Source organism: Carcharodon carcharias, chromosome 20 (genome assembly GCF_017639515.1).
Source record: "Carcharodon carcharias isolate sCarCar2 chromosome 20, sCarCar2.pri, whole genome shotgun sequence".
Lineage (NCBI taxonomy): Eukaryota > Metazoa > Chordata > Chondrichthyes > Lamniformes > Lamnidae > Carcharodon > Carcharodon carcharias.
Window position 1 is genome coordinate 72654749 of NC_054486.1, and position 24968 is coordinate 72679716.

The 24968-nt window shown below is 43.4% G+C and overlaps 1 protein-coding gene across 10 annotated transcripts in view; it reads right to left on the bottom strand.

The window, feature by feature from the left end:
* Positions 1 to 24968, bottom strand: part of mark3a (MAP/microtubule affinity-regulating kinase 3a) — a 226615-nt gene that overhangs the window by 57585 nt on the left and 144062 nt on the right. For 9 of the 10 annotated variants that reach the window (XM_041213916.1, XM_041213914.1, XM_041213913.1 and 6 more), the window contains one exon: positions 11706 to 11776. In XM_041213916.1, the coding sequence (XP_041069850.1) occupies positions 11706 to 11776 (71 nt within the window). Of the gene's footprint in view, positions 1 to 11705; positions 11777 to 24968 lie in introns of those variants that run through there. The other variant, XR_005946216.1, reaches the window with a different exon arrangement.

A 24968-nucleotide genomic window follows, 5' to 3' on the forward strand; every position in this document is an offset into this window, starting at 1 on the left:
CTCTGTCACATACCTAACAGCCCTAAACACACATCTTACCCTACCTGCTCTTTCAATTCTCTTTAGTCCCAGTTCATGGCCACCCAATTTGAATTACTCAGTCCACTGCTTGCTGAATCTGACGTGTCTCTATCCTCTGGCATTGTCCACCTCCAAAACTACCATTACCATCTCCATATCAAAAGAAACAGCCTTCATCTCACCAATTTCTCCAGCTATTGCCTAACCTCTGAATTACTCCACTATGTTACATCTTGAAAATATGTTGCTTCCTCTTTTTATTCCAGATCCTCTATTCTGGATTCTATGCTGCTCAGCACTGATTGCACTGTTCAGTTAAAAACAGCATCCCATTAAATTGCAATTTTCACTTTTGGTACCTTCTCATCCTCTCTGCTGCATTTGACATGCTTGACACTCAACAACCTCTTGTAAGTCCCATTCATGTAGAAAGACAGCTTAAGGCATGTAACCAGGCAAAAATGGATGTTGAACTAGAGAAGGGAATATTTGGAGAGAAGGCTAACAACAGTCAAAGAGGTGGGTTTTGAGGAAGGTCTTAAAAAAGAGGGAAGTGAAGAGATTGAAAAGTTTAAGCAGGGAATTCCAGAGCTTGGGGGCCTAGTCACCTAAAAGCACAGCTAACATACCAACACAAAGATGGGACCAAAGGGAGGGTTTTTTTTCATTCATGGGATGTGAACATTGCTGGTAAGGCCAGCACTGTTACACATATTCAAGTACCCTTGAGAAAGTGATGTGGAGCCACCTTCCTAAACCGCTGCAGTCCACATGTATAGTTACACCCACAGTGCTGTTAAGGAAGGGATTTCCATGATTTTGACACAGAGAGGAATTTGCAGGTAGTGGCGTTCCCATGCTGCCCTTGTTCTTCTCAGTGGTAGAGGTCAAGGTGCTGTGGAAGGAGGCTTGGCAAGTTGCTCCAGTGCATCTTGTAGATGGGAAGCACTACTGCCACTGTGCGCCTGTGGTGGAGGGAGTGAATGTTTAAGGTGGTGGATGGGGTGCCGATCAAGCGGGTTGCTTTAACCTGGATGGTGTTGTGCTTCTTGAGTGTTGTTGGAGCTACACTCATCCAAGCAAACTGAAAGTACTGCATTGCACCCCTCATGTGCCTGTAGATGATGGACAGGCTTTGAGGAATCAGGAGGTGACTTAATCACCACAGAATTTCAAGCCTCTGATCTGCTCTTGTAGCCACAGTATTTATATGGCTGGTCCAGTTAAGTCTCTGGTCAATGGTAACTCCTAGGATATTGATGGTGAGGGATGCAGTGATGGTAATATTGTTGAATGTGAAGGGGAGATGGCTAGATTTTCGTTTGTTAGAGATGGCCATTGTCAGGCACTTGTGTGGCGTCAGCTCTTGTGACATGTGGACATGGACTGCTTCAGTATCCGAGGAGTTGCAAATGGTACTGAACACTATGCAATCATCAACCAACATCCTCACTTCTAACTTTATGACGGAGGCAAGATCATTGATGAAGCAGCTGAAAATGGTTTTGCCTCAGATGCCGCCCTGAGGAATTCCTGCAGCGATGACCTGGACAGAGATGATTGGCCTCCAAAAACCACAAGCATGTTCCTTTGGGCTAGGAATGACACTAACCAATGGAGAGTTTTCCCAGTTTCCAACTGACTTCAATTTTGCTAGGGCTCTTGCATAAAAGGCCAGAGTTAGAGGAAGAGTGTTTATATGACTAGAGGAGGGAACAAAGGGACCATTCCCTCCAAGATACTCTGGTCCAATCCTCAGTCACCCCCAACAGCCCCTCCATTCCCAGGAAACCCTTCCTTGCAAGCACAGGAGATGTAGCTCTTGCCTTTTTAACTTCTCCCTTCCCACCATCCAAGGCCCCAAACACTCCTGCCAGGTGAAACTGTCATTTGCACTTCTTTCAATTTAATGTACTGTATTCCACGCTAACAATGTGGACTCCTCTATACTGGCGAGATCAAACACAGATTGTGTGACTGCTTTGTGGAATCTCTATTCAATGTGCAAAGTTTCTTTTAATCATCATTTTAATTCTCCACCTTGCTCCCATTCTGATTTTTTTGACCTCGACTTCCTGCAGTGTTCCCATGAAGCTCAATGCAAGTGAGGAACAGCACCTCATCTTTCAACTCTACAGCCCCTCAGACTCAACATTGAATTCAACAATTTTAGATCATAAGCCTGCTCCCATTTTGTTTCTTTTCTCTTTGCTTGTTCTGTTCTTTTTCCTCTTATTTCTCACTCTTATTTTCCTTTTTTTGCTATTAGATGGCAGCCATTCAATCTCCTCTAGGCACATCTTTTGTTTCTTTACTTGTCCTGTTACCACCCTTTGGCCTTACACCATCAACTCTTTTGTCAATTAATCTCCCCTGCCTTCGACCCTTAAACAGGCCTTGCCCTTTTGTTCTTTTTCCCACCCTACTCCCTTTCACAAGAAAGAGTTCTGATGAAAGGTCATCGACTTGGAATGGTAACTTTACTTCTCTCTCCACAGATGCTGCCAGAGCTGACTATTTCAGCATTTTCTGTTCTTATTTCAGATTTCCAGCATCTGCAATATTTTGCCTTTGTAATATAAACAGGGTGATGGGTGAGTGAGGCAGGATATGAGCAGAATTTTGGGTATGCTAAAATTTATAGAACATATCAGATGAGAGGCCAGCTAGTAGAAAACTTTAATATCTGGATAAAAACAAAAAACTGCGGATGCTGGAAATCCAAAACAAAAACAGAATTACCTGGAAAAACTCAGCAGGTCTGGCAGCATCGGCGGAGAAGAAAAGAGTTGACGTTTCGAGTCCTCATGACCCTTCAACAGAACTGATTTTTCTTTACAAGGAGAGGGAAATATAAGCTGGTTTAAGGTGGGGGCGGGGGTGTTTGAAGTGGAGGCGGGGGGGTGTTGTTGTAGGGACAAGCAAGCAGTGATAGGAGCAGATCATCAAAAGATGTCACAGACAAAAGAACACAGAGGTGTTGAAGTTGGTGATATTATCTAAACGAATGTGCTAATTAAGAATGGATGGTAGGGCACTCAAGGTATAGCTCTAGTGGGGGTGGGGGAGCATAAAAGGTTTAAAAATAATGGAAATAGGTGGGAAAAGAAAAATCTATATAAATTATTGGAAAAAAAAACAAAAGGAAGGGGGAAGAAACAGAAAGGGGGTGGGGATGGAGGAAGGAGCTCAAGACCTAAAGTTGTTGAATTCAATATTCAGTCCAGAAGGCTGTAAAGTGCCTAGTCGGAAAATGAGGTGCTGTTCCTCCAGTTTGCGTTGGGCTTCACTGGAACAATGCAGCAGGCCAAGGACAGACATGTGGGCAAGAGAGCAGGGTGGAGTGTTAAAATGGCAAGCGACAGGGAGGTTTGCGTCATTCTTGCGGACAGACCGCAGGTGTTCTGCAAAGCAGTCGCCCAGTTTACGTTTGGTCTCTCCAACGTAGAGGAGACCACATTGGGAGCAACGAGTACAGTAGACTAAGTTGGGGGAAATGCAAGTGAAATGCTGCTTCACTTGAAAGGAGTGTGTGGGCCCTTGGACGGTGAGGAGAGAGGAAGTGAAGGGGAAGGTGTTACATCTTTTGCGTGGGCATGGGGAGGTGCCATAGGTGGGGGTTGAGGAGTAGGGGGTGATGGAGGAGTGGACCAGGGTGTCCCGGTGGGAACGATCCCTACGGAATGCCGATGGCGGGGGTGAAGGGAAGATGTGTTTGGTGGTGGCATCATGCTGGAGTTGGCGGAAATGGCAGAGGATGATCCTTTGAATGCGGAGGCTAGTGGGGTGATAAGTGAGGACAAGGGGGACCCTATCATGTTTCTGGGAGGGAGGAGAAGGCGTGAGGGCGGATGCGCGGGAGATGGGCCGGACACGGTTGAGGGCCCTGTCAACGACCGTGGGTGGAAAACCTCGGTTAAGGAAGAAGGACATGTCAGAGGAACTGTTTTTGAAGGTAGCAACATCAGAACAGATGCAACGGAGGCGAAGGAACTGAGAGAATGGGATGGAGTCCTTACAGGAAGCTACAGCTCCTCACACCCCGCTTCCTGTAAGGACTCCATCCCATTCTCTCAGTTCCTTCGCCTCCGTTGCATCTGTTCCGATGATGCTAACTTCAAAAACAGTTCCTCTGACATGTCCTCCTTCTTCCTTAACCGAGGTTTTCCACCCACGGTCGCTGGCAGAGCCCTCAACCGTGTCCGGCCCATCTCCCGCGCATCCGCCCTCACGCCTTCTCCTCCCTCCCAGAAACATGATAGGGTCCCCCTTGTCCTCACTTATCACCCCACCAGCCTCCGCATTCAAAGGATCATCCTCTGCCATTTCCGCCAACTCCAGCATGATGCCACCACCAAACACATCTTCCCTTCACCCCCCCCTGTCGGCATTCCGTAGGGATCGTTTCCTCTGGGGCACCCTGGTCCACTCCTCCATGACCCCCTACTCCTCAACCCCCACCTATGGCACCTCCCCATGCCCACGCAAAAGATGTAACACCTTCCCCTTCACTTCCTTTCTCCTCACTGTCCAAGGGCCCAAACACTCCTTTCAAGTGAAGCAGCATTTCACTTGCATTTCCCCCAACTTAGTCTACTGTATTCGTTGCTCCCAATGCGGTCTCCTCTACATAGGAAAGTCCAAACGTAAACTGGGCGACCGCTTTGCAGAATACTTGCGGTCTGTCCGCAAGAATGACCCGAACCTCCCTGTCGCTTGCCATTTTAACACTCCACCCTGCTCTCTTGCCCACATGTCTTGGCCTGCTGCATTGTTCCAGTGAAGCCCAACACAAACTGGAGGAACAGCACCTCATCTTCCGACTAGGCACTTTACAGCCTTTTGGATTGAATATTGAATTCAACAACTTTAGGTCTTGAGTTCCCTCCTCCATCCTCTTTCGGTTTCTTCCCCCTTCCTTTTGTTTTTTTTTCCCAATAAGTTATATAGATTTTTCTTTTCCCACCTATTTCCATTATTTTTAAATCTCTTATGCTCCCCCAGCCCCACTAGAGCTATACCTTGAGTGCCCTACCATCCATTCTTAATTAGCACATTCGTTTAGATAATATCACCAACCTGTGTTTTGTTCTTTTGTCTGTGACATTTTTTGATTATCTGCTCCTATCACTGCTTGCTTGTCCCTACAACAACACCCCCCCCTCCACTTCTCCCCCTCCCACCTTAAACCAGCTTATATTTCCCTCTCCTTGTAAAGAAAAATCTGTTCTGTTGAAGGGTCATGAGGACTTGAAACGTCAACGCTTTTCTTCTCCGCTGATGCTGCCAGACCTGCTGAGTTTTTCCAGGTAATTCTGTTTTTGTTTTTAATATCTGGAACTGGATATGACAAAGGCCTGGATGAGGGTTTCAGCAGCACATGGGCTAAGACAGGGGTGGAACCAGCTGATGTTATAGAGGTGGAAGCAGGAGATCTTAGTGATCAAGAGGACATAGAAATGAATACTATAGTGAGGTTTCCAACAGTCTGGACTAACTTGAGACTGTGGCCAGGAAGGGAATGGAATTGAGGGAGCACTATCATTATTGATGCACCTTGCATTCAAAATACTTAAGATATGTTTACTTTATACACAAACTTAATCAAAGATGTCTCGTAGATATGGGCAACAAAGAAATAGTCTATTGATGAGCTGAATGCATTCAAGATGTGGACAGAGGATGTTCTGAACTTCCTCCACAGAGAGAAAGTGTAATGCGGAAGAACTGAAACGGTTGGAGAAAAGAGGAAATTAGTGCAAATTGTCAGAGAGGGAAAGGTACGATATTTTGGTCATTTCATAAGAGCAGACAGTAGACAGGCAATTTTTGGAAGGAAAGTTTGACGGAAAATGAAGGAGAGGGAAGCAGAGGAGGAAATGGATGACAGATTTAATGGATTGGATGCAGCTGACCTATGGGCAATGTGTAAGGGCAGCACAGGATAGACAGATAAAAGCTGCCTTCTTCTTCCGCCACCTTCGTTTCCGTGCTCACTTCTTTGGGCAGGAGTCCTTTCCCAGTTCAACGGATCCCTTTACCCGTCTCCAATATTCTCCCTTCACCTGGACCCCTCCCTCTGGATTCTTACCTGCCCTTGATCTTTTCATTGAGAACTGTCGGCGTGACATCAGTCGTCTCAATTTCTCTGCTCCTCTCACCCACTCTAACCTGTCTCTTTCTGAACTTGCCGCATTCCGTTCTCTCAGGTCCAAACCTGACTTTGTCATCAAACCCACTGACAAGGGTGGTGCTGTTGTTGTCTAGCGCACAGACCTCTACCTCGCAGAGGCTGAGCGTCAACTCGCAGACACTTCCTCCTACCCCCCCACCCCTGGGCCATGACCCCACCACTGAACATCAAGCGATTGTTTCCAGGGCTGTCACTGACCTCATCTCCTCTGGAGATCTTCCCTCCACAGCTTCCAACCTCATAGTCGCCCAACCTTGGACGACCTGCTTCTACCTCCTACCCATAATCCACAAACAGGACTGTCGCAGCAGACCGATCATGTCAGCCTGTTACTGCCCCATGGAACTCATTTCTTGCTATCTTGACTCCATTCTTTCTCCCCTTGTCCAGTCTCTTCCCACCTACATCCATGATTCCTCTGACGCCCTACATCATATCAACAATTTCCAGTTCCCTGGCCCCAACTGCCTCCTCTTCATCATAGAAGTCTAATCCCTCTACACCTCCATCCCCCACCAGGATGGTCTGAGGGCTCTCCGCTTCTTCCTCGAACAGAGGCTCGAACAATCCCCATCCACCACTACTCTCCTCTGTCTGGCTCAACTTGTTCTCTCACTGAACAAATTTTCCTTAAATTCGTCTGAATTCCTCCAAATAAAAGGTGTGGCTATGGGTACCCGCATGGGCTCCAGTTATGCCTGTCTCTTTATGGGGTATGTGGAACATTCCTTGTTCCAGTCCTACTCCGGCCCCCTTCCATAACTCTTTCACCGGTACATCGATGACTGGTTCAATGCCGCTTCATGCTCTTGTCTGGATCTGGGAAAATTTATTAATTTTGCTTCCAATTTCCATCCCTCCATCATTGTCACATGGTCCATCACTGACACTTCCCTTCCTTGACCTCTCTGTCTCAATTTCTGGTGATAGAATGTCCAGCAATATTCATTACAAGCCTACCGACTCCCACAGCTACCTCGACTTCCGCTCCTCACACCCCGCTTCCTGTAAGGACTCCATTCCATTCTCTCAGTTCCCTGGCCTCTGTCACATCTGTTCTGATGATGCCACTTTCCAAAACAGTTCCTCAGACATGTCTTCCTTCTTCCCTAACCGAGGTTTTCCACCCACGGTGAATGACAGGGCCCTCAACCGTGTCCGGCCCATCTCCCACGCATCTGCCCTCACATCTTCCTCTCCCTCCCAGAACCATGATAAGGTCCCCCTTGTCCTCACTTATCACCTCACCAGCCTCCGCATTCAAAGGATCATCCTCCGCCATTTCCAGCATGATGCCACTACCAAACAAATCTTCCCTTCACCTTCCCTGGAGGCATTCTGCAGGGATCGTTCCGTCTGGGACACCCTGGTCCACTCCTCCATCACCCCCTACACCTCAACCTCCTCCCACGGCACCTTCCCATGCAACCGCAGAAGATGCAACACCTGCCCCTTTACTTCCCCTCTCCTCACCGTCCAAGGGCCCAAATGCACCTTTCAACTGAAGCAGCACTTGACTTGCACTTCCCTCAATTTAGTCTACTGCATTCGCTGCTCCCGATGCGGTCTCCTCTACATTGGAGAGACCAAACGCAGACTGGGTGACCGCTTTGTGGAACACCTTCGGTCTGTCCGCAAGCATGACCCGCATCTCTGTGTCACTTGTCATTTCAACACACCACCCTGCTCTCATGCCCACATGTCCGTCCTTGGCCTGCTGCAATGTTCCAGTGAAGCTCAACCCAAACTGGAGGAACAGCACCTCATCTTCCAACTAGGCACTTTACAGCCTTCCGGACTTAACATTGAGTTCAACAACTTCAGATGATGAACTCTCTCCTCCACCTTTCTGATTCCCCTTTTTCCAATAATTTATAACTTTTAAAATATATTTTTCTGTTCCCACCTATTTCCATTATTTTTAAATGTATTCCCATCTATTGTTTTATCTCCACCTTTTAGCCTATTTCGATCCCTTCCCCCCACCCCACCCCCACTAGGACGGTCACTTGCTCATCCTGCTTTCTACCCTCAATGTCACCATTAGCACATTCCTTAGCTAATATCATCACCATCAACACCCCTTTGTCCTTTTGACAATGACATTTTTGGCAATCTCTTCATTGCCTTCACCTATCACTGGCCCTCTATCCAGCTCTATCTGTCCCAACCCCGTCAACCAGCTTATATTTCACCTCATTTCTATATTTCCATAGTTCTGATGAAGAGTCATACGGTCTCGAAACGTTAACTGTATTCCTCTCCACAGATGCTGTCAGACCTGCTAAGTTTTTCCAGCTATTTTTGTTTTTATGACAGGATAGACAGAAGTGGAGATCCAAGGCAGTCAATCTTCTGGGAGGAAGGTGACATCAATGAGCGAATGAACGAATTGAACAAAAGTTAATACAATTATCAACTATTATGAAGAACTATTTTGAAGTCCCCTCCTTTTCTTCATTTTTAAAAATAATCCAGAGGTTATAACCTATGTTTAGTATACTGTAATTAATTTTGAACAGACTGGATGGCTATACACTACCTAAGCCAGAACAGTGTTCTGCATGCACCATTTTTTACCTTACATTCCACCTTTGGTGCTCTTTTCACAGGTATTACTAATGTACAGGATAGAACATTCTTTCTTTCAATTGTTGCTGCATATGTCTTAAGGAAAGCAGATGCCCAAAACAGTCTCATTCATCTTTTCAAAAAAAATTGAAAAGAAACCTTTTTACAGATAGAAGAACTGAACCTTAGACTAAACAACAGCAGATGCTGGAAATCTGAACCAAAACAAAATAAAATAGCTGGAAACAATAATCAGGACAGGCAGTCTCTGTATAGAGAACAGACAAGCTGATGTTCCAAATTTGGACCCTTCAAAAGAATGTTTTCATTAAGAGCTCACACCTGAAATGTCTGCCTTCTTCACAGATGCTGTCTGATCTGAGTATTTCCAGGATTTTAAGAATCCAATCTTACTTTTTTAGTTAGCCTTCTGATCAAAATGGTTGGATATAAGCAGGTCAAGAGGAGTTTATTATTCATCCTCACTTTAATTCTACAATTTAATTAAAAACGGGAATTATTCACTTTTGTGCTCATAATTAATATGCAAATAAAATTAAATGGTAAGGTCACAAATCCTATGTGTCTCACAAATGAAAACTGTTGAAGTTATTTATAGTCAATATTTTATTCTATGCTCTAGTTATATTAGAATAATCAAGAACTGTCTTCTTTTCTGTAAGGTATTACCATTCTAATAATGTTCAAGTGTGAAAAAAAGAATGCAATCAACTCCAATATATTTTAATTTGCAGACTACATGCCAAAATTAAGTAGCAGATTAAAGAATATGTGCCACCAATTTCCTGCTTGCACTTAAAATTTGCCTTTGCAGTTCTAATTTTAGGCCAAGTACTGTACTTTGCTAAATGTAACCCCATTCACCTTTTAGGTGCACTCAGAACTAAGCTGGTAGCCTAAATTTTGAAATCTAGATCAAAAGCTAAAGATAAGCAGCATATTTATTGTTTCTTTGTTCATATACTTTGCACATAGAGTCATAGAGGTCTACAGCACAGAAATAGGCCCTTCGGCCCATCAAGTCTACACCGGTCAAACAAGTACCTACCTATTCTAATCCCATTTTCCAGCACTAGGCCTTGTATGCCATGGCATCGCAAGTGCACATCCAAATACTTCTTAAATGTTATGAGGGTTTCTGCCTCTACCACCCTTTCAGGCAGCGAGTTCCAGATTCCCACCACCCTCTGGGTGAAAAAATTCTTCCTCACATCCCCTCTAAACCTCCTGCCCCTTACCTTAAATTTATGCCCCCTGGTTATTGATCGCTTCACCAGGGGGAAAAGTTCCTTCCTGTCTACCCTATCTATGCCCCTCATAATTTTATACACCTCAATCATGTCCCCCTTCAATCTCCTCTGCTCCAGGGAAAATAACCCCAGTCTATCCAATCTCTCATCATAACTAAAACTCTCCAGCCCAGGCAATATCCTGGTAAATCTCCTCTGCACTCTCTCTAGCGCATTTACATCCTTCTTATAATGTGGATTCCAGAGTTGCACGCAATAATCTAGCTGTGGCCTAACCAGCGTTTTATACAGTTCCAACACAATCTCCCTGCTCTTATATTCTATGCCTCAGCTAATAAATTATCCCATATGCCTGCTTAATCACCTTATCTACCTGTCCCGCTACCTTAAGGGACCAGTTGACATGCACACCAAGGTCCCTCTGATCCTTGGTTCTTCCCAGGTCCTACCATTCATCGTGTATTCCCATGCCCTGTTTGTCCTGCCCAAGTGCATCACCTCACACTTATCCAGATTTAATTCCATTTGCCACTGATCACCCCATCTGACCAGCCCATCTATACCCTCCTGTAATCTAAGGTTATTCCCCTCACTATTTACCACCCCACCAATTTTCGTGTCATCTGCGAACACACTGATCAATCCTCCTACATTCAAGTCTAAATTGTTTATGTATACCACAAACAGCAAGGGACCCAACACCAATTTTTGTGGAATCCCACTGGACACAGGCATCCAGCCACAAAAACACCCCTCAACCATCACCCTCTGCTTCCTGCCACTCAGCCAATTTTGGATCCAATTTGCCAAATTGACTTGGATCCCATGGGCTCTTACCTTCGTTATCAGTCTCCCATGTGGGACCTTATCAAATGCCTTGCTGAAGTCCAAGTAGACTACATCAGATGCATTGCCCTCATCTACACACCTGGTCACCTCTTTGAAAAATTCAATCAAATTGGTCAGACTTGACCTCCCCTTAACAAAACCATGCTGACTTGATTAATCCCTGCCTCTCCAAGTGTAGATTAATTCTGACCCTCAGAATTGTTTCCATTAGTTTCTGTACCACTGAGGTTAGACTGACTGGCCTGTAGTTCCCTGGTTTATCCCTTCCTCCCTTCTTGAATAATGGTACCGTATTGGCTGTCCTCCAGTCCTCTGGCACCTCTCCTGTGGCCAGAGAGGTATTGAAATTGCCAGCACCCCTATCTCCTCCCTTGGAGCACTCAACAGCCTGGGATACATTTCATCCGGGCCTGGAAATTTATCTACATTTAAGCCTGCCAGACCACTTAAAACCTCCTCCCTTTCTATGCTAATTTATTTAATTATATCACAGTCCTTCTGCCTGATTTGCATACCCACGTCGTCCCTCTCACTTGTGAACACCGACACAAAGCATTCATTTAGAACCCTACCTCCATCTTTCGGCTCCACACACAAATTACCACTATGGTCCTTAATGGGCCCTATTCATTCCCTAGTTATCTTCTTACTCTTAATGTACTTGTAAAATAACTTTGGATTTTCCTTTATTTTACCAGAGTTTATTCAAATCCTTAGAACCAAATTCTTTCAAAATAATCTTTGGTTTTACTATTCAATTTTCTATGCAAACATTCAAAAAAAAATGTGGGAGTACATACCTGCCTGAATTTAGCTCTCGCCTCCTTTTCCTTCATTCTTCCATGAGCAACCAAGTAATCAAACACCTCTCCTGTAAACAGAATAAAGTCCAAACAATTAACTGGGTATTTAACAATTTTATGATTTATGTTATTTTGATAAAAAATAAGGTGTAATACACAGCCATCCTCTGATAGAAATTGCAGCATTGTTTTTAAAAATTAATCTGGCTACTCCAATCAAGAGACAGTGGCCAGAATCTTGTGGAGACGATGAGGCTGCTCAATGGAGAACTGGTGGGTGCCTTGCGTTGCCTCTTTTTGGAAGGCCCACTGCACCATGTTCCACCTAGGCACTTCACAGGCCAGGGATCAAGGGCCCCACGGGCAGAAGTCCTGCCCACTGAGAGCTGCCAACCATGTCAGAGAATTCCCCAGCTTGGTTGTGAAGAAGACACTGAGGCTAAGATGCTTTGGTAGAGACTATTTCTTGCTCACCACAGAGTTTACTTCTCCAGTCCAACACCACAGTGCTGGCTGACTCTTCTTTATATACACACCTGAGCATAATTAACTAATCAATACCCAACACCTTCAGTTCTAAAGAAGAGTCATACGGACTCGAAACGTTAACTCTGTCTTTCTCTCCACAGATGCTGTCAGACCTGCTGAGTTTTTCCAGTAATTTTTGTTTTTGTTTCAGAATACCCAACACCTGTTCACTTAATGTATTAGTTATTTAATATTCATCAACAGAACCTATTAGATACTAACAGGTTCCCCTATTTTCTTTAAATTAAATTGATATGCAAACAAAAACTATTCATAAGATAAAATACAAAATGATAAAAAGTTATCTTATTATACAATCTTTAACATACCCATAATGTCTTGAAAACAAAAAAATTATTAAGGCTACAACATAAAAATTTGCGTGTTCTCATAATCCATTTCAACACAAGGCTCCTTTTTCAAGGATATCCAACAATTTACTTGGACAAGCAGTTCTTTTTGTGAAACAATCCAACAACTGGTGACTTGCGTCGACCCATTTTAGTTTTGAATTTCAGTGTCTCATTTGCTTTTAGCACTTCCCCAACAGTAGCATATTTCAATATTGTACTCGATTTTAATACGTCATAGCACCTTCTGGCCCATTTATTTGCATAACAAGTTTAATCGCCCAATTAAGCTTCTTAAGTGATCTGTTTCTTCCTTGGTTGTAGAGTCTTTCTTTTATGAGGACCTAGCCCGATTTATCGGAATTGTATTAACGTTCTCTGGGTAAGACTTTTGAGTCAGGGTTATTTCCAACTTAAACAGAATTACCTGGAAAAACTCAGCAGGTCTGGCAGCATCGGCGGAGAAGAAAAGAGTTGACGTTTCGAGTCCTCATGACCCTTCGACGTTCTGTCGAAGGGTCATGAGGACTCGAAACGTCAACTCTTTTCTTCTCCGCCGATGCTGCCAGACCTGCTGAGTTTTTCCAGGTAATTCTGTTTTTGTTTTGGATTTCCAGCATCCGCAGTTTTTTTGTTTTTATCTCTTATTTCCAACTTAATCTGCCTAATGTCCAACTCTATATACTCAAAAGCTCCAGAAGTCCGACTTCCAATTTTGAATTCCTTTATAACTCTACCTATCGCAAATTTCTCAAAAGTCTCAGATTCCTCGCCACCCCTCAGAGGAAATCATCTACATGCATTAAGAAAATGTCTGCTAGTTTTCCTTCACAGTTCCAATAAAACATTGCTGGATCTACTTTTAGCTGAGGACAACCAACCTTGAGCAGGTCGGACTTAACTGAAAAATACCATACCCTGGATGCATCATTTAGGCTGTAAACACACATGTTCAGCTTCCATAATTTCCTCTCTAGATCTCTAGCTTCTTTTGGAGAATGATTCCCATCCACATTCCCAACTAACAAGAATACCTCTCCTTGAAACTGTTCCCCTTGCAAAAATGTTGATTTGACGTCAATGGATTTACATTCTCAAACTTACTTTTCCTGCTGTTGAGGTGTCTACTCTAATTTCCTGGGTGCTCAGTTACTTATGAACATATGAAATAGGAGAAGTAGGCCAATCGGCCCCTTGAGCTGGCTCCGTCGTTCAACAAGATCATGGCTGATCGGTTTGTGATTCGATTTCCACATTCCCATTTAACAAGAATCTATCTACCTCCACCTTAAAAATATTCAATGACCCCCACCTCAACTTCACATTTTCCCACATTATGCTCCATCTGCCAAATTTCTGCCCACTCACTCAACATATCCATATCCATTTGCAACCTCATGTCCTCTTCACAGCATACTTTCCTCCCTATATTTGTGTCATCTACAAATTTAGCTACCATGCCTTCGCTTCCCTCATCCAAGTCATTTAGACAAATTGTAAAAAGTTGACAACCCAGCACAGACCCCTGCAGGACTCCACTCATCACATCCTGCCAATCAGAAAAAGACCCATTTATGTATACTTTCTGTTGTCTGCCAGACAACCAATCTTCTATCTATGCTAATATGTTACCCTCTACAGCATAAGCTTTTATTTTCCACAATAACCTTTAATGTGGCACCAGATCAAATGCTTTCTGGAAATCCAAGTCCAGTACGTCTACAGGCTCCCCTTTATCCACAGTGCATGTTGCTCCTTCAAAGAACTTCAATAAATTGGTTAAACATGATTTCCCTTTCACAAAACCATGTTGACTCTTCCCAATTACCTGGAGCTTTTCTAAATGCCCAGCTATAACCTTCTTAATGATCGATTCTAACACTTTCCACACAACAGACATCAAGCTATTTGGCCTATAGTTTCCTGTTTTCTGCCTCCCTCCCTTCTTGAAGATACCTATATTTGCTACTTTCCAGTCTGATGGAACCTTTCCAAAATCTAGCGAATTTTGGAAAATTAAAATCAACGCATCTGCTACCTCATTTGCCACATCTTTTAAGACCCTAGGATGAAGTCCATCAGGACCTGGTGACTTGTCAGCCCGTAGCTTGCTCAGTACCGCTTCCCTAATGATTGCAATTTCACTAAGTTCCTCTTTTCCTTCCATTTCCTGCTTTATCACTATTGCTGGAACGTTTTTTGTATCCTCTATAATGAAGACAGAAGCAAAATATTTGTTAATTTCATCTGCATTTCCTTAATATCTACTATTAACTCCCCATTTTCACTCTCCAGAGGACCAACACTCACTTTGTAGATGTTGGGGAAGGAGTTTCAGTCATCATCCTTTGAAGAGTCTCAAAAAAAATCTCTAATTCTAACCTTCTGTCTGGAAGTAAATCTTAGTCTCCAATTTTCAATTTCAGGCAATCATCCTCTGCTACCAATGTCAGAGAATTCCCCAGCCTGGTTGTGAAGAAGCCACTGAGACTAGGATGCTTTGGTTGAGGCTATTTATTGCTCACCACACAACTTAGTTCTCTATTCCAACACCATCCCCACAATGCTGGCTGATCTTTCTTTATATACACATCTGAGTATAATTAACTAATCAATACCCAAAACATCACCTTATGACCTTAAGCTACTAGTTGTATAACATCCATCAACAGAATGTATTAGATGCTAACAAGTCAGAGGCTGGCAGTCCTACTGAACGGCAGTGCTACACATGGAACCAATCATTGCTGCCAGTACGAGACTCATCTAAGGCCTAGAATTGTCGCTGGATCCCAGGCCAGAGGTGAGTGAGGGGGCGGGAGGGAAGAGGGGGTGTGGTCATGAGGAAGGGTGGTCGCCAGCAAGGGAAGAGGGAGTGGCTCTCAATGCCAACACCTACCCTGGCCGGGTCCCTTGATAAGGCAATGAGTGCGTTTGAACAGAGGAGCCCCAACCTCCACAAGGGTACTGTCCTCGGTCCAACCATCTTCAGCTGCTTCATCAATGACCTTCCTTCCATCATAAGGTCAGAAGTGGGGATGTTCACTGATGATTGCACAATGTTCAACAGCATTCGTGATTCCTCAGATACTGAAGCAGTCCATGTCCAAATGCAGCAAGGCTTGGACAATATCCAGGCTTGGGTTGACAAGTGGTATGTAACATTTGCGCCACACAAGTGTCAGGCAATGACTATCTCCAACAAGAGAGAATCCAACCATTGCCGCTTGATGTTCAATGGCATTACCATCACTGAATCCCCCACTATCAACATCCTGGGGGTTACCATTGACCAAAAACTTAACTGGACTAGCCATATAAATACTGTGGCTACAAGAACAGGTCATAGGCTAGGAATCGTGCAACAACTAACTCACCTCCTGACTCCCCAAAGCCTGTCCACCATCTACAAGGCCCAAGTCAAGAGTGTGATGGGATACTCCCCACTTGCCTGGATGAGTGCAGCTCCCACAAGACTCAAGAAGATTGACAGCATCCAGGACAATGAAGCCCACTTGATTGGCACCAAATCCACAAACATTCAGTCCCTCCGCCACTGACACACAGTAGCAGCAGTGAGTACCATCTACAAGACGCACTGCAGGAATTCACCAAGGCTCCTTGGACAGCATCTTTCAAACCAATGACCACTTCCATCTAGAAGGACAAGGGCAGCAGAAAAAAGGGAACATCACCACCTGGAAGTTCCCCTCCAAGTCACTCACGATCCTGACCTGGAAATATATTGCCGTTCCTTCACTGTAACAAGGTCAAAATCCTGGAACTCCCTTCCTAACAGCACTGTGGGTGTACCTACACCACATGGACTGCAGCAGTTCAAGAAGACAGCTCACAGCAACCTTTTCACGGGCAACTAACGGTGGGCAGTAAATTCTGGCCTAGCCAGCAAAGCCCACATCCTGTGAATGAATAAAAAGAAAAAGGGACCCCAACAGGTTTGCTTGTTGTGTTCCCTGCATGCCAAGCCCCTGCCCATTGCTAAGTTAATACCAGCAATGGAGGGGTGAGGCCCTTCAGTGGACATTAATGATGCACCTAAGAGCCTCAATTGGCAGGGAGTAGGAAGGCTGTCCAGGGCCTTCCTGCCATGGACCTAATCAGGGTGGAAGTTGAAAAGTGTTGAGGACCCCACCTCCCACCCTATTAAATGTCCCCGCCACCAAACACACCAAGGGAGAGGGCACAAGATTCTACCCAGTGTGCGTATTTAATCTTTATAACTGCACCTACAGGGAATTTTGTGCAGATTGAACTTTTTTTAAATTAAATTTCAGCTTAACATCGCAGGGTTGAAATCACCTGTTACTGTTACACTAATGTTACTCAGATATCAGGAACAGTGTTTTTTACTGGGTTATATGTTCATAATTTATCAGCTTGAAGGACAAGGGCAGTAGGTAGGAACACTATCATTTCAAAGTCCCACTTCAAGAAATACCACCCTGACTTGGACATATTTTGTTGTTCCTTCATTATGGCTGGGTCAAAATCCTGGAATTCCCTACCGAACAACACCATGAGGGATTCGTCATCGCATGAACTGGAGCAATTCAAGACAGCTCACTGCCTTCTCGAGGGCAATTAGGGATGGGTAATAAAATCCAGGTCTTGCTACCATGCTCTTATGCCAAATATAAAGTAAAAATAATTGCATTCACCATTTTATCTATTATTTTCTATTTCTTAAATAATTATATACTTTATCATTTAATTAAGATTTCTTAAATATAAAAGTTATACTTTATCCTCAAATGTTATTGAGCCACCATCTAGCTTAGAGATACAAAGAATTTACGAGCTCCCTAATTGGCTGAAAACCAATTTAGTGTTTTTTTTCAAATAGTCGATGTTGGCCTTATTTAGTTTGACTTACATGTGCTAGATGTACCAGACCGTTTCACATTTGGGAAGAGGAGATGAGGTAAGGGGGAGATACTCAAAATGAAGTGTCCTTATTCAACAAGATAATTACTGGTGACACTCCTCGTCTTTCACAAGATCATGTGATTATTTTCTACTTGACAAAAACCTGTCTTTTACAGCTGAGGCAGCCAAAAGGGAACTGAGCCTTCACAGGAAGAAATTAAGAGAATTTTATACATGGGGGGTGAACTTCAGCAAATATGAAAGACTGTACTGAGGACAGACTTATTTCTCATTGCTTATCTGTTACATAAATTTCCGGCTGAAAAAAACAAGCTAGGATGTACAGACCTTGAGGGCTTGTATGAGAATAAGACGACATGTTTCAATTCAATCAGAATGCTATTTCAACAGAACAAGATGGTAAATTTGAAGTATTTCAGCGCTAATATTAGATTGACACTGATAACTCTAGACATTAAATCGATGATAAGGAAATACAAAAAATGAGACTACTACTTCAGAAAGATCACAAAAGACCTTGAACAGTTTTCTTACAGCCCAACAAAAGTGAGATCTGTGCCAAGAATAGGAGGAAAAACAAGATCGGTATAAGGCATGGTGCATGGTACATGCAGCAGTAACAGATACTCTAGTCAGATTGAATTTAAGGCACAGTGTAGAAGGAGTGGCACTGGTGCAGCAAGCTGGACTGTGCCAAAACTGAAAGTGCTCAATGCTGAATTGGTAAAGTACTCTGTTTATCAGTGTTAACATACTTGCCTTTGAAGATCACAAAATAGGACCAACATGATGAACCCAAGATGACGACGGCTTGAACTTACCTTTCAAAATTGAGATCGGGCCCTCAGAGGCTGAGAACCACAGTTTCCAGTGGGCCCCAGCAGTCTCTGCGCATGCACCAGCTCTGAAAAGGCCGTACATGCACAGATCATTTCTTTTAGAATTTTTGGTTTCTGTGCTGGTGCCGGCTGGGGAATGGCTGCACGTGCGCAGTTGGTCTGTTTTCTCATTGTCAAGCCGGTAAATGGCCCTGCCCACATGCACAGTTCGTTTTTAAAAATATTTTTTAGATGGAAAGTGCTCCTGCAAACTTGCACAGAAGGGAAAGAAGAGGAAGAAAGTTAAAACTGTGGGAAAAGACGGTCAGGTGACCTAGAAGTGAATGCCATTCTGCAGAAAGTGCCAGAAGAGGCAGGTCTGGAGCTGCACGGAGCAGATCCTAAAGAAAAGGAGAAAGTCCCAAAATCCAGGCAGTGGGACAGAAAGAGGTCTCAGGAAGACAGTTAAATCAAGGAACAAGGATAGGAATCAGAAACAGGTCCTATTAGGTGAAGAGTAAAGAGCAGAGAAAAAGGGTCAGAATTAAAGAGACAGAGCTGCAGGGAGCAGACTTGGAACAACATGGGCTTGTGAGAAGCCAGATCTGACGAAACAGCTGAAGTTTGGTGACTCCTTACTACGGGCCTTTGAAGCAGTGGTGTTCTGCCTGGGACAGTCGAATATCTGAGTGTGTGCGTGTGGAAGGTGAAGATCCAGAGAAAAGGAACATCAGAAGGAGAGTTTAAAACCTTGGGGGTGAATCCTTGTGGAAGACGTCCGATTGGAAGCATCATTTGGGAGAGAATCCCAAAGTGAGTTCTTCAAACATGGAGACTGGAAGCGTTTGTGAGAAAAGTAGGGTTTCAGTGAGACTGGCTGGCTGGCTCACAGTGTGCAAAACATCTGGAGGGTTGATGAGAAATCCATAAAAACTCGGTTTTGGAATGTGATGTCCGACTGCAGTTCATCTATTGGTTTACAAGGACTATATACTTATTGTGAACATTAGAGTATAAGGTAAGATTTGTAACTTGTGTTATCTTATGAATTTGTATATATATATCTATAAAGGTATAGTTGGGGTGAAGGAGTCGTGTAATATAGTCCACTTTTTCTTGTTTAATATATGTTTTCTTTTATTAAAGTTCACCAGCAGACTCCTGTGACTCTGTTCAGTAGCTACCCTACTAAACAACAAAATAAAAGTTAGGATCTATCAAGCCAGGTTCCAACCTGGGATTTGACTTGTCCAGCAGTAACACCAGCTGGGGTCATAACACCAATAAGTGGTATCAATTAGTTAATGTGTACAGATACTATATAAAATATCATGTCAAGAACCAAGACTTATATACCATATTCAACATAGAAATAACATTCAAAAGTATTTCACGGAGATGCAAACAGAAAGAAAATGAGCACCAAGCCAAACAAAGATATGAGAAGAGCTGACACAAAGTTTGGTCAAACAAGTGAATTTTAAGGGGGAAAGAGAGGGCAGAGACACGTAGGATTCAAGGGAGAAAATTCTAGAGTGTGGAACCAAGTTGACTGAAGGCATGGTTGCCAACAGTAAGGCAAAAGGAAGCGGCAATACAGGAGCTCAAAGTTGGAGGAATGGAAAGTTCTGGTGGGGGGAGGGTGGAGTTGTTTGCAGTTACTGAGATAAAGAGATGTAAGACAATGGAGTGATTAAAAAACAAGGCTACAACTTTTATATTGGAGGTTTTAGGGGACCAGGACCCTATATAGGTGAGCAAGGACAGGAGTGATAGTTGAGCAGAACTTGCTGCACAAGATGTGTGTACCAATTTATAGAGTATCAGAGACTGATCAGACCACCATTGAAATAGTTAAACCTGGAGGTGGCAAAGGCATGGATGAAAGCTTCAGCACCAGACAGACTAAGGCAGGGCAGGGGTGGAAGCAGTTGATGCTAGTGGTGGAAGTAGGAAGATGGAAAAGATATGAAGTCAGAAGCTCAGCTCAGAGTTGATCAAGACACAGGGTGGAACTTTACTGCCCCTCCTGCCGATAGGATTTTCCAGTCCCACCGAAGTCAGTGGACTTTTGAATGATTTGCTGCATTTTACAGTCCCACCCCTGCTGCGCTGGGGCCACAAAATTCCGTCCACTGAGGTTTTGACCTGAGACACTGGTTAGCGAGGAGGATGGAATCAGTGACAAGGATAAGAAGTTTGTTGGGGGGGGGGGGGTGGCCAAAGACAATGTTTAACAGGAGGAAACTGCAGATCATCTAAAATTGTATGTTGGGCAAATGGCCTGAAAGAACTGTGGAGGGTTCGAGGGAAGTGGACGAGAGAGAACTGCTTGGCTGTGGAAACTGACCTTATATCTGCATATAATATCACCTAGGGCCAGCTTATAGATGAGGAAGAGAATTGGATGGATAATGAATGGGTCCTTTGAAGACTCCAGGGCTAATGATGTGAGGCCTGGAAGGGAAGCCATTGCTGGAGATGCTCTGCTACGATGGTACATGGTAAAGAGATACAAATGAGCAGTATGGTGAGTTAGGAATATTGTCCTTTCATTTCTGAATTCAAATACAGCCAAAGAGAACTGGATAAAGTTGGACCCAAATCCAATAAATTCATTGTGTGCATTAGTCCATTGTGTGGACTGCCCCATTATTCTACACTAAATTATCTGTCTGATAAATAACAAGAATGATTGATGTGAAAAATCAAATACTCTTACAGTAGAAGATGCTCTAATTTAGGATTGTGGTTCAAACATTGTTGGAACCATAAAAGAAAATTGCAGCCTTGAATTAACAAAAGTTATATGAATGCTATATCTGGGGCTATTAGTTATACTTGAGAAGCAATCTTAAAGCAATATATCAATCATCATAAATTGAGAAATTAAATTTGCAAAACACATGTAATACAGCTTCAAACTGACCTCTTTACAACAGGAAATAGGTGCTTTGTATGCATGCTGCCAAACTCTTACATATTTGAGAAACCGGGATAAGTTCCAGAATTGTAACGTTGATGTGAAGTTGTCAAATGAACAATGCAATGGCAAATAACTGCGAGGAACAAGGACACTGGATTGCATCAATGTGCCATACAAGAACAAGGAGTTGTTCATAACTGGTTGCGGTGTGAAACAAAATCCACTGCACATTAACCTAATCACTTCAAGAGATGGAATATTCCTCTTATCATCAGCATCTCTGCAAGTAGCTGCAAAAACAATAGTGCTCAGCAAACTGATTATGAATAATGAAGACTTGGTAACATACCCCCAAGAGATGCAAGGGCATCACAGCTAATGGTCATAGAAATAGCTATATTGCAAGCATAGCAGCAAATTGTTAATGCAAAGTTATTGCTGGAAAGAAAAATAGACACAAACACATGCGTAGTTACAAACAAGGTCCTCTAAAGGAAACCATGTCGGAAAGAAAGCGCAAATGAAGTTAACTCCTTGAAATATTAAATTATTGAGAAGGCAAATTATATTCTATGAGCACACATGGTGTCAAAGCAATTTTTCTAGAAGCTTTTAAAAAAAATAAACTACAAGAACAGTGTTGTGATCTCAGAAGAGACAACATGCTATGTAGTTTGATCTCTTATAAGCTTCACTGGCTATCAGTTTTGAACTAAAGATACACTGTAACTTCAATTCTAGTACATGAAATGTGTTCAACAGGTTGATGTGATGTGTCTAGTGTATGAGTGAAGAGAGTTAGTATGCTTCCCGTTTTTGTGTGCCGGTGTGTTTCTCATTTTCAGTCTACATCACTGGCTAGCAGCAATGCAAAAAGAGCCAAATGTTTAAGTCTCTCCCTGTCAGCCTCTCCAACTGCAAGTCATCTGCAGGCACCCCCTCGCAGTGACACATGGGAACTGGCCCTAGGCTAAAGCTTCTGAGGAATTTGGAGGAGGTTTGGCCCCCAGACATGCAGTGTGCAGGCCCATGGGTATGTGGTCATGCCCTGGCGCTCATGAACCAAACTTCCAGCTAGGGGCTAATAGCTGCCATGTGGATACCTTAGGAGAGGTGAAGGCTAAGGGAGTAAGCCCTGACAAAAAAATCTGGAGTGGAGTCCAAAGATGGACTGATGTCTAAATATTTCATCTTTCTGGCAACTCCTGCAAGCAAGGCGGTGCCAAGCCTAGTGCTCTGTATTCCTTTGGATTTAACCAGGGAGGTTATGACATTTGGGCAGCCCAGGGTCTCCACTGCTGTACAGCATTAACACAACATTGAGACAGCAGAAATGAACAATAAGCCCAACTTGACTGAGGTAGAGAACAGGTGCTATGGGTTGTCTTTGATGAGGGAGGGGGCATTATGTCCCACTGGTCAGCCATCAACCACCTCAAGTTGGGAAGCCCCCTACTAATAAGGTGTTGACCCACCATGGTCCATCTACTTCAATGCGCACATGGAGCTTAGAGTCTCTGCTCAACAAGTGGACCAAATTAATCGCACCAGACAAACAAAACAAACGAAAATAAAGAATTTAAGTATTGCTGAAAAAAGACACATTTTCAAAGCTTTTTGTCTTGCGCTCATCAGGAAAACTGCAAAAATACCAAGTTGTAAAGGGAACAACAAGAGTAGCAACATGAGTGGTACTTGCCACTAACAGGATGCTGCCAAGAAGACGTTCTGCCTATCATACAAATTAGTAACGTGGTATATGAATTTCAGTGCTAGTGCGATGCTAGGTATGTAGGCCATACGTCGCAGAGACTGGTGGATCATATAAAACAGCAGGTTCCTTTGAATGTTCGCAACAGGGAAAGTACTGACCATCCCCAACCAGATCATGCTTGCAAAATTCAAAACAAAGTGTCCAACATTAGATGTGATTACGCGATTCGATAACATTTGCTAAATAATCTTGAAGGTGCTAAGCATTACACTGTCAACCTGTTTAAGATTATCAAATGGGCTCACAGTATGGCCCACATATGTGTGCTAGAAGCTACATATATTAATACACAGGGCCCTAGCCTTTGCAGACAGAAAGAACATGTACACACATTGCACCTTTTTCAATTAAACAAAATAGGTGACAGCCATTCCCTGGTTGATTCCCCAGGGTAATGCCTTGGCCAATCAGAGTTAACCTGCCTGGTTTGAATTTAAACAAATCTTGGCAGTTAACTGTCAATTATCAGCTAACTGTTGCATTCTCCATGGCAATGCCTCTACCAATCAGAGTCCATTTGCCAACCAATCAGCACTCTCTTCTCATGCAGTATAAATTGTTGTTCCCTTTATAATTTGGTATTCTTACAATTGTCCTGATGAGTGCAAGATGAAAAGCTTCGACAACTTGTGCCCTTTTTCAAAAATATTCAAGTTCTGTACTATGAAAAGAAAGAAGGTGTAAACTCTTAGATCAGCAGGGCCATGTGCACAGGATTGACAGACATTTTGCAGATGGTTAACAATGCACATATGACAACTGTGATTGACATGGAACTTGATAGGCTGAACATTTGACACAGCTTTCCTACAAGAGGCAAGGTTTGCTGGGAGTGGATTGCCGAAAGAAAAACATTACACATTCATCTGGCAGGGGATGAGTTCAGAGGACATAGGTGAGCAGGGTGTAGGCTTCAGTGAGGAACCTGCTGCTCTCGATGACAGAACTCCCCACAAATGGTTCAGAACCCAAGAACACAAGAAATAGGATTAGTAGTAGACCATATGGCCCATCGAGCCTGCCCTGGCATTCAATATGATCATGGCTGATCTTGGGCTTTAACTTCATTTTCCCGCCTGTTCCATGTATCCCTTAATCCCTGAGACCAAACATCTATCTATCCCAGCCTTAATAGCATTCAACAATGGAACATGCACAACCTTCTAGAGTAGAGAATTCCAAAGATTCACCACTCTCTGAGGGAATTAATTTTCTCCTCATCTCAGTCCTAAATGATCAGCCCTTTATTCGGAGACTGTGTCTCCATGTTTTCGATTCTCCCACCAGCGGAAACAACCTCAATGTCTACACTATCAAGCTCCTTCAGAATTTTGTAGGTTTCAATGAGGTCGCCTTGCATTCTCCTAAACTCCAGAGGATAAAAGCCTAATACGCTCTGTATCTCATCATAGGTCAACCCCCCTATCCCAGGGAATAATTTAGTGAACCTTCGCTGTACCATCTTCAATGCAAGTATATCCTTTCTTAAAAGTGGAGACCAAAGCTGCGCACAGTATTCCAGAAGTGGTCTCACCAAAACCCTGTGCAACTGTAGCAAAGCTATTTTATTCCAGTAATCCAATCCCCTTGCAATAAAGGCCAACATGCCAACTGCCTTCCTAAATGTTTACTGCAATGCTAATTCACTATGTTCCTTGTACAAGCGCATCCAAGACTCTTTGATGTCAACATTTAAAAGTTTCACACCTTTTAAAAATATTCTGCTTTTCAATCCTTATGACCAAAGTGAATATCTTCACAGTTCCCTATATTATACTCCATCTGTCATCTAGTTGGCCACTCACTTCATTCTGTATCATTTTGCAGCCTCTCCTTTGTGCTCTCCCCACAGGTCACCTTTCCACTTTGTTTGGTATCACCAGAAAATTTATATATATTACTCTCTGTCTCTTCATCTAAGTCATTAATATTATTGTAAATAGCCCAGGCCACAGC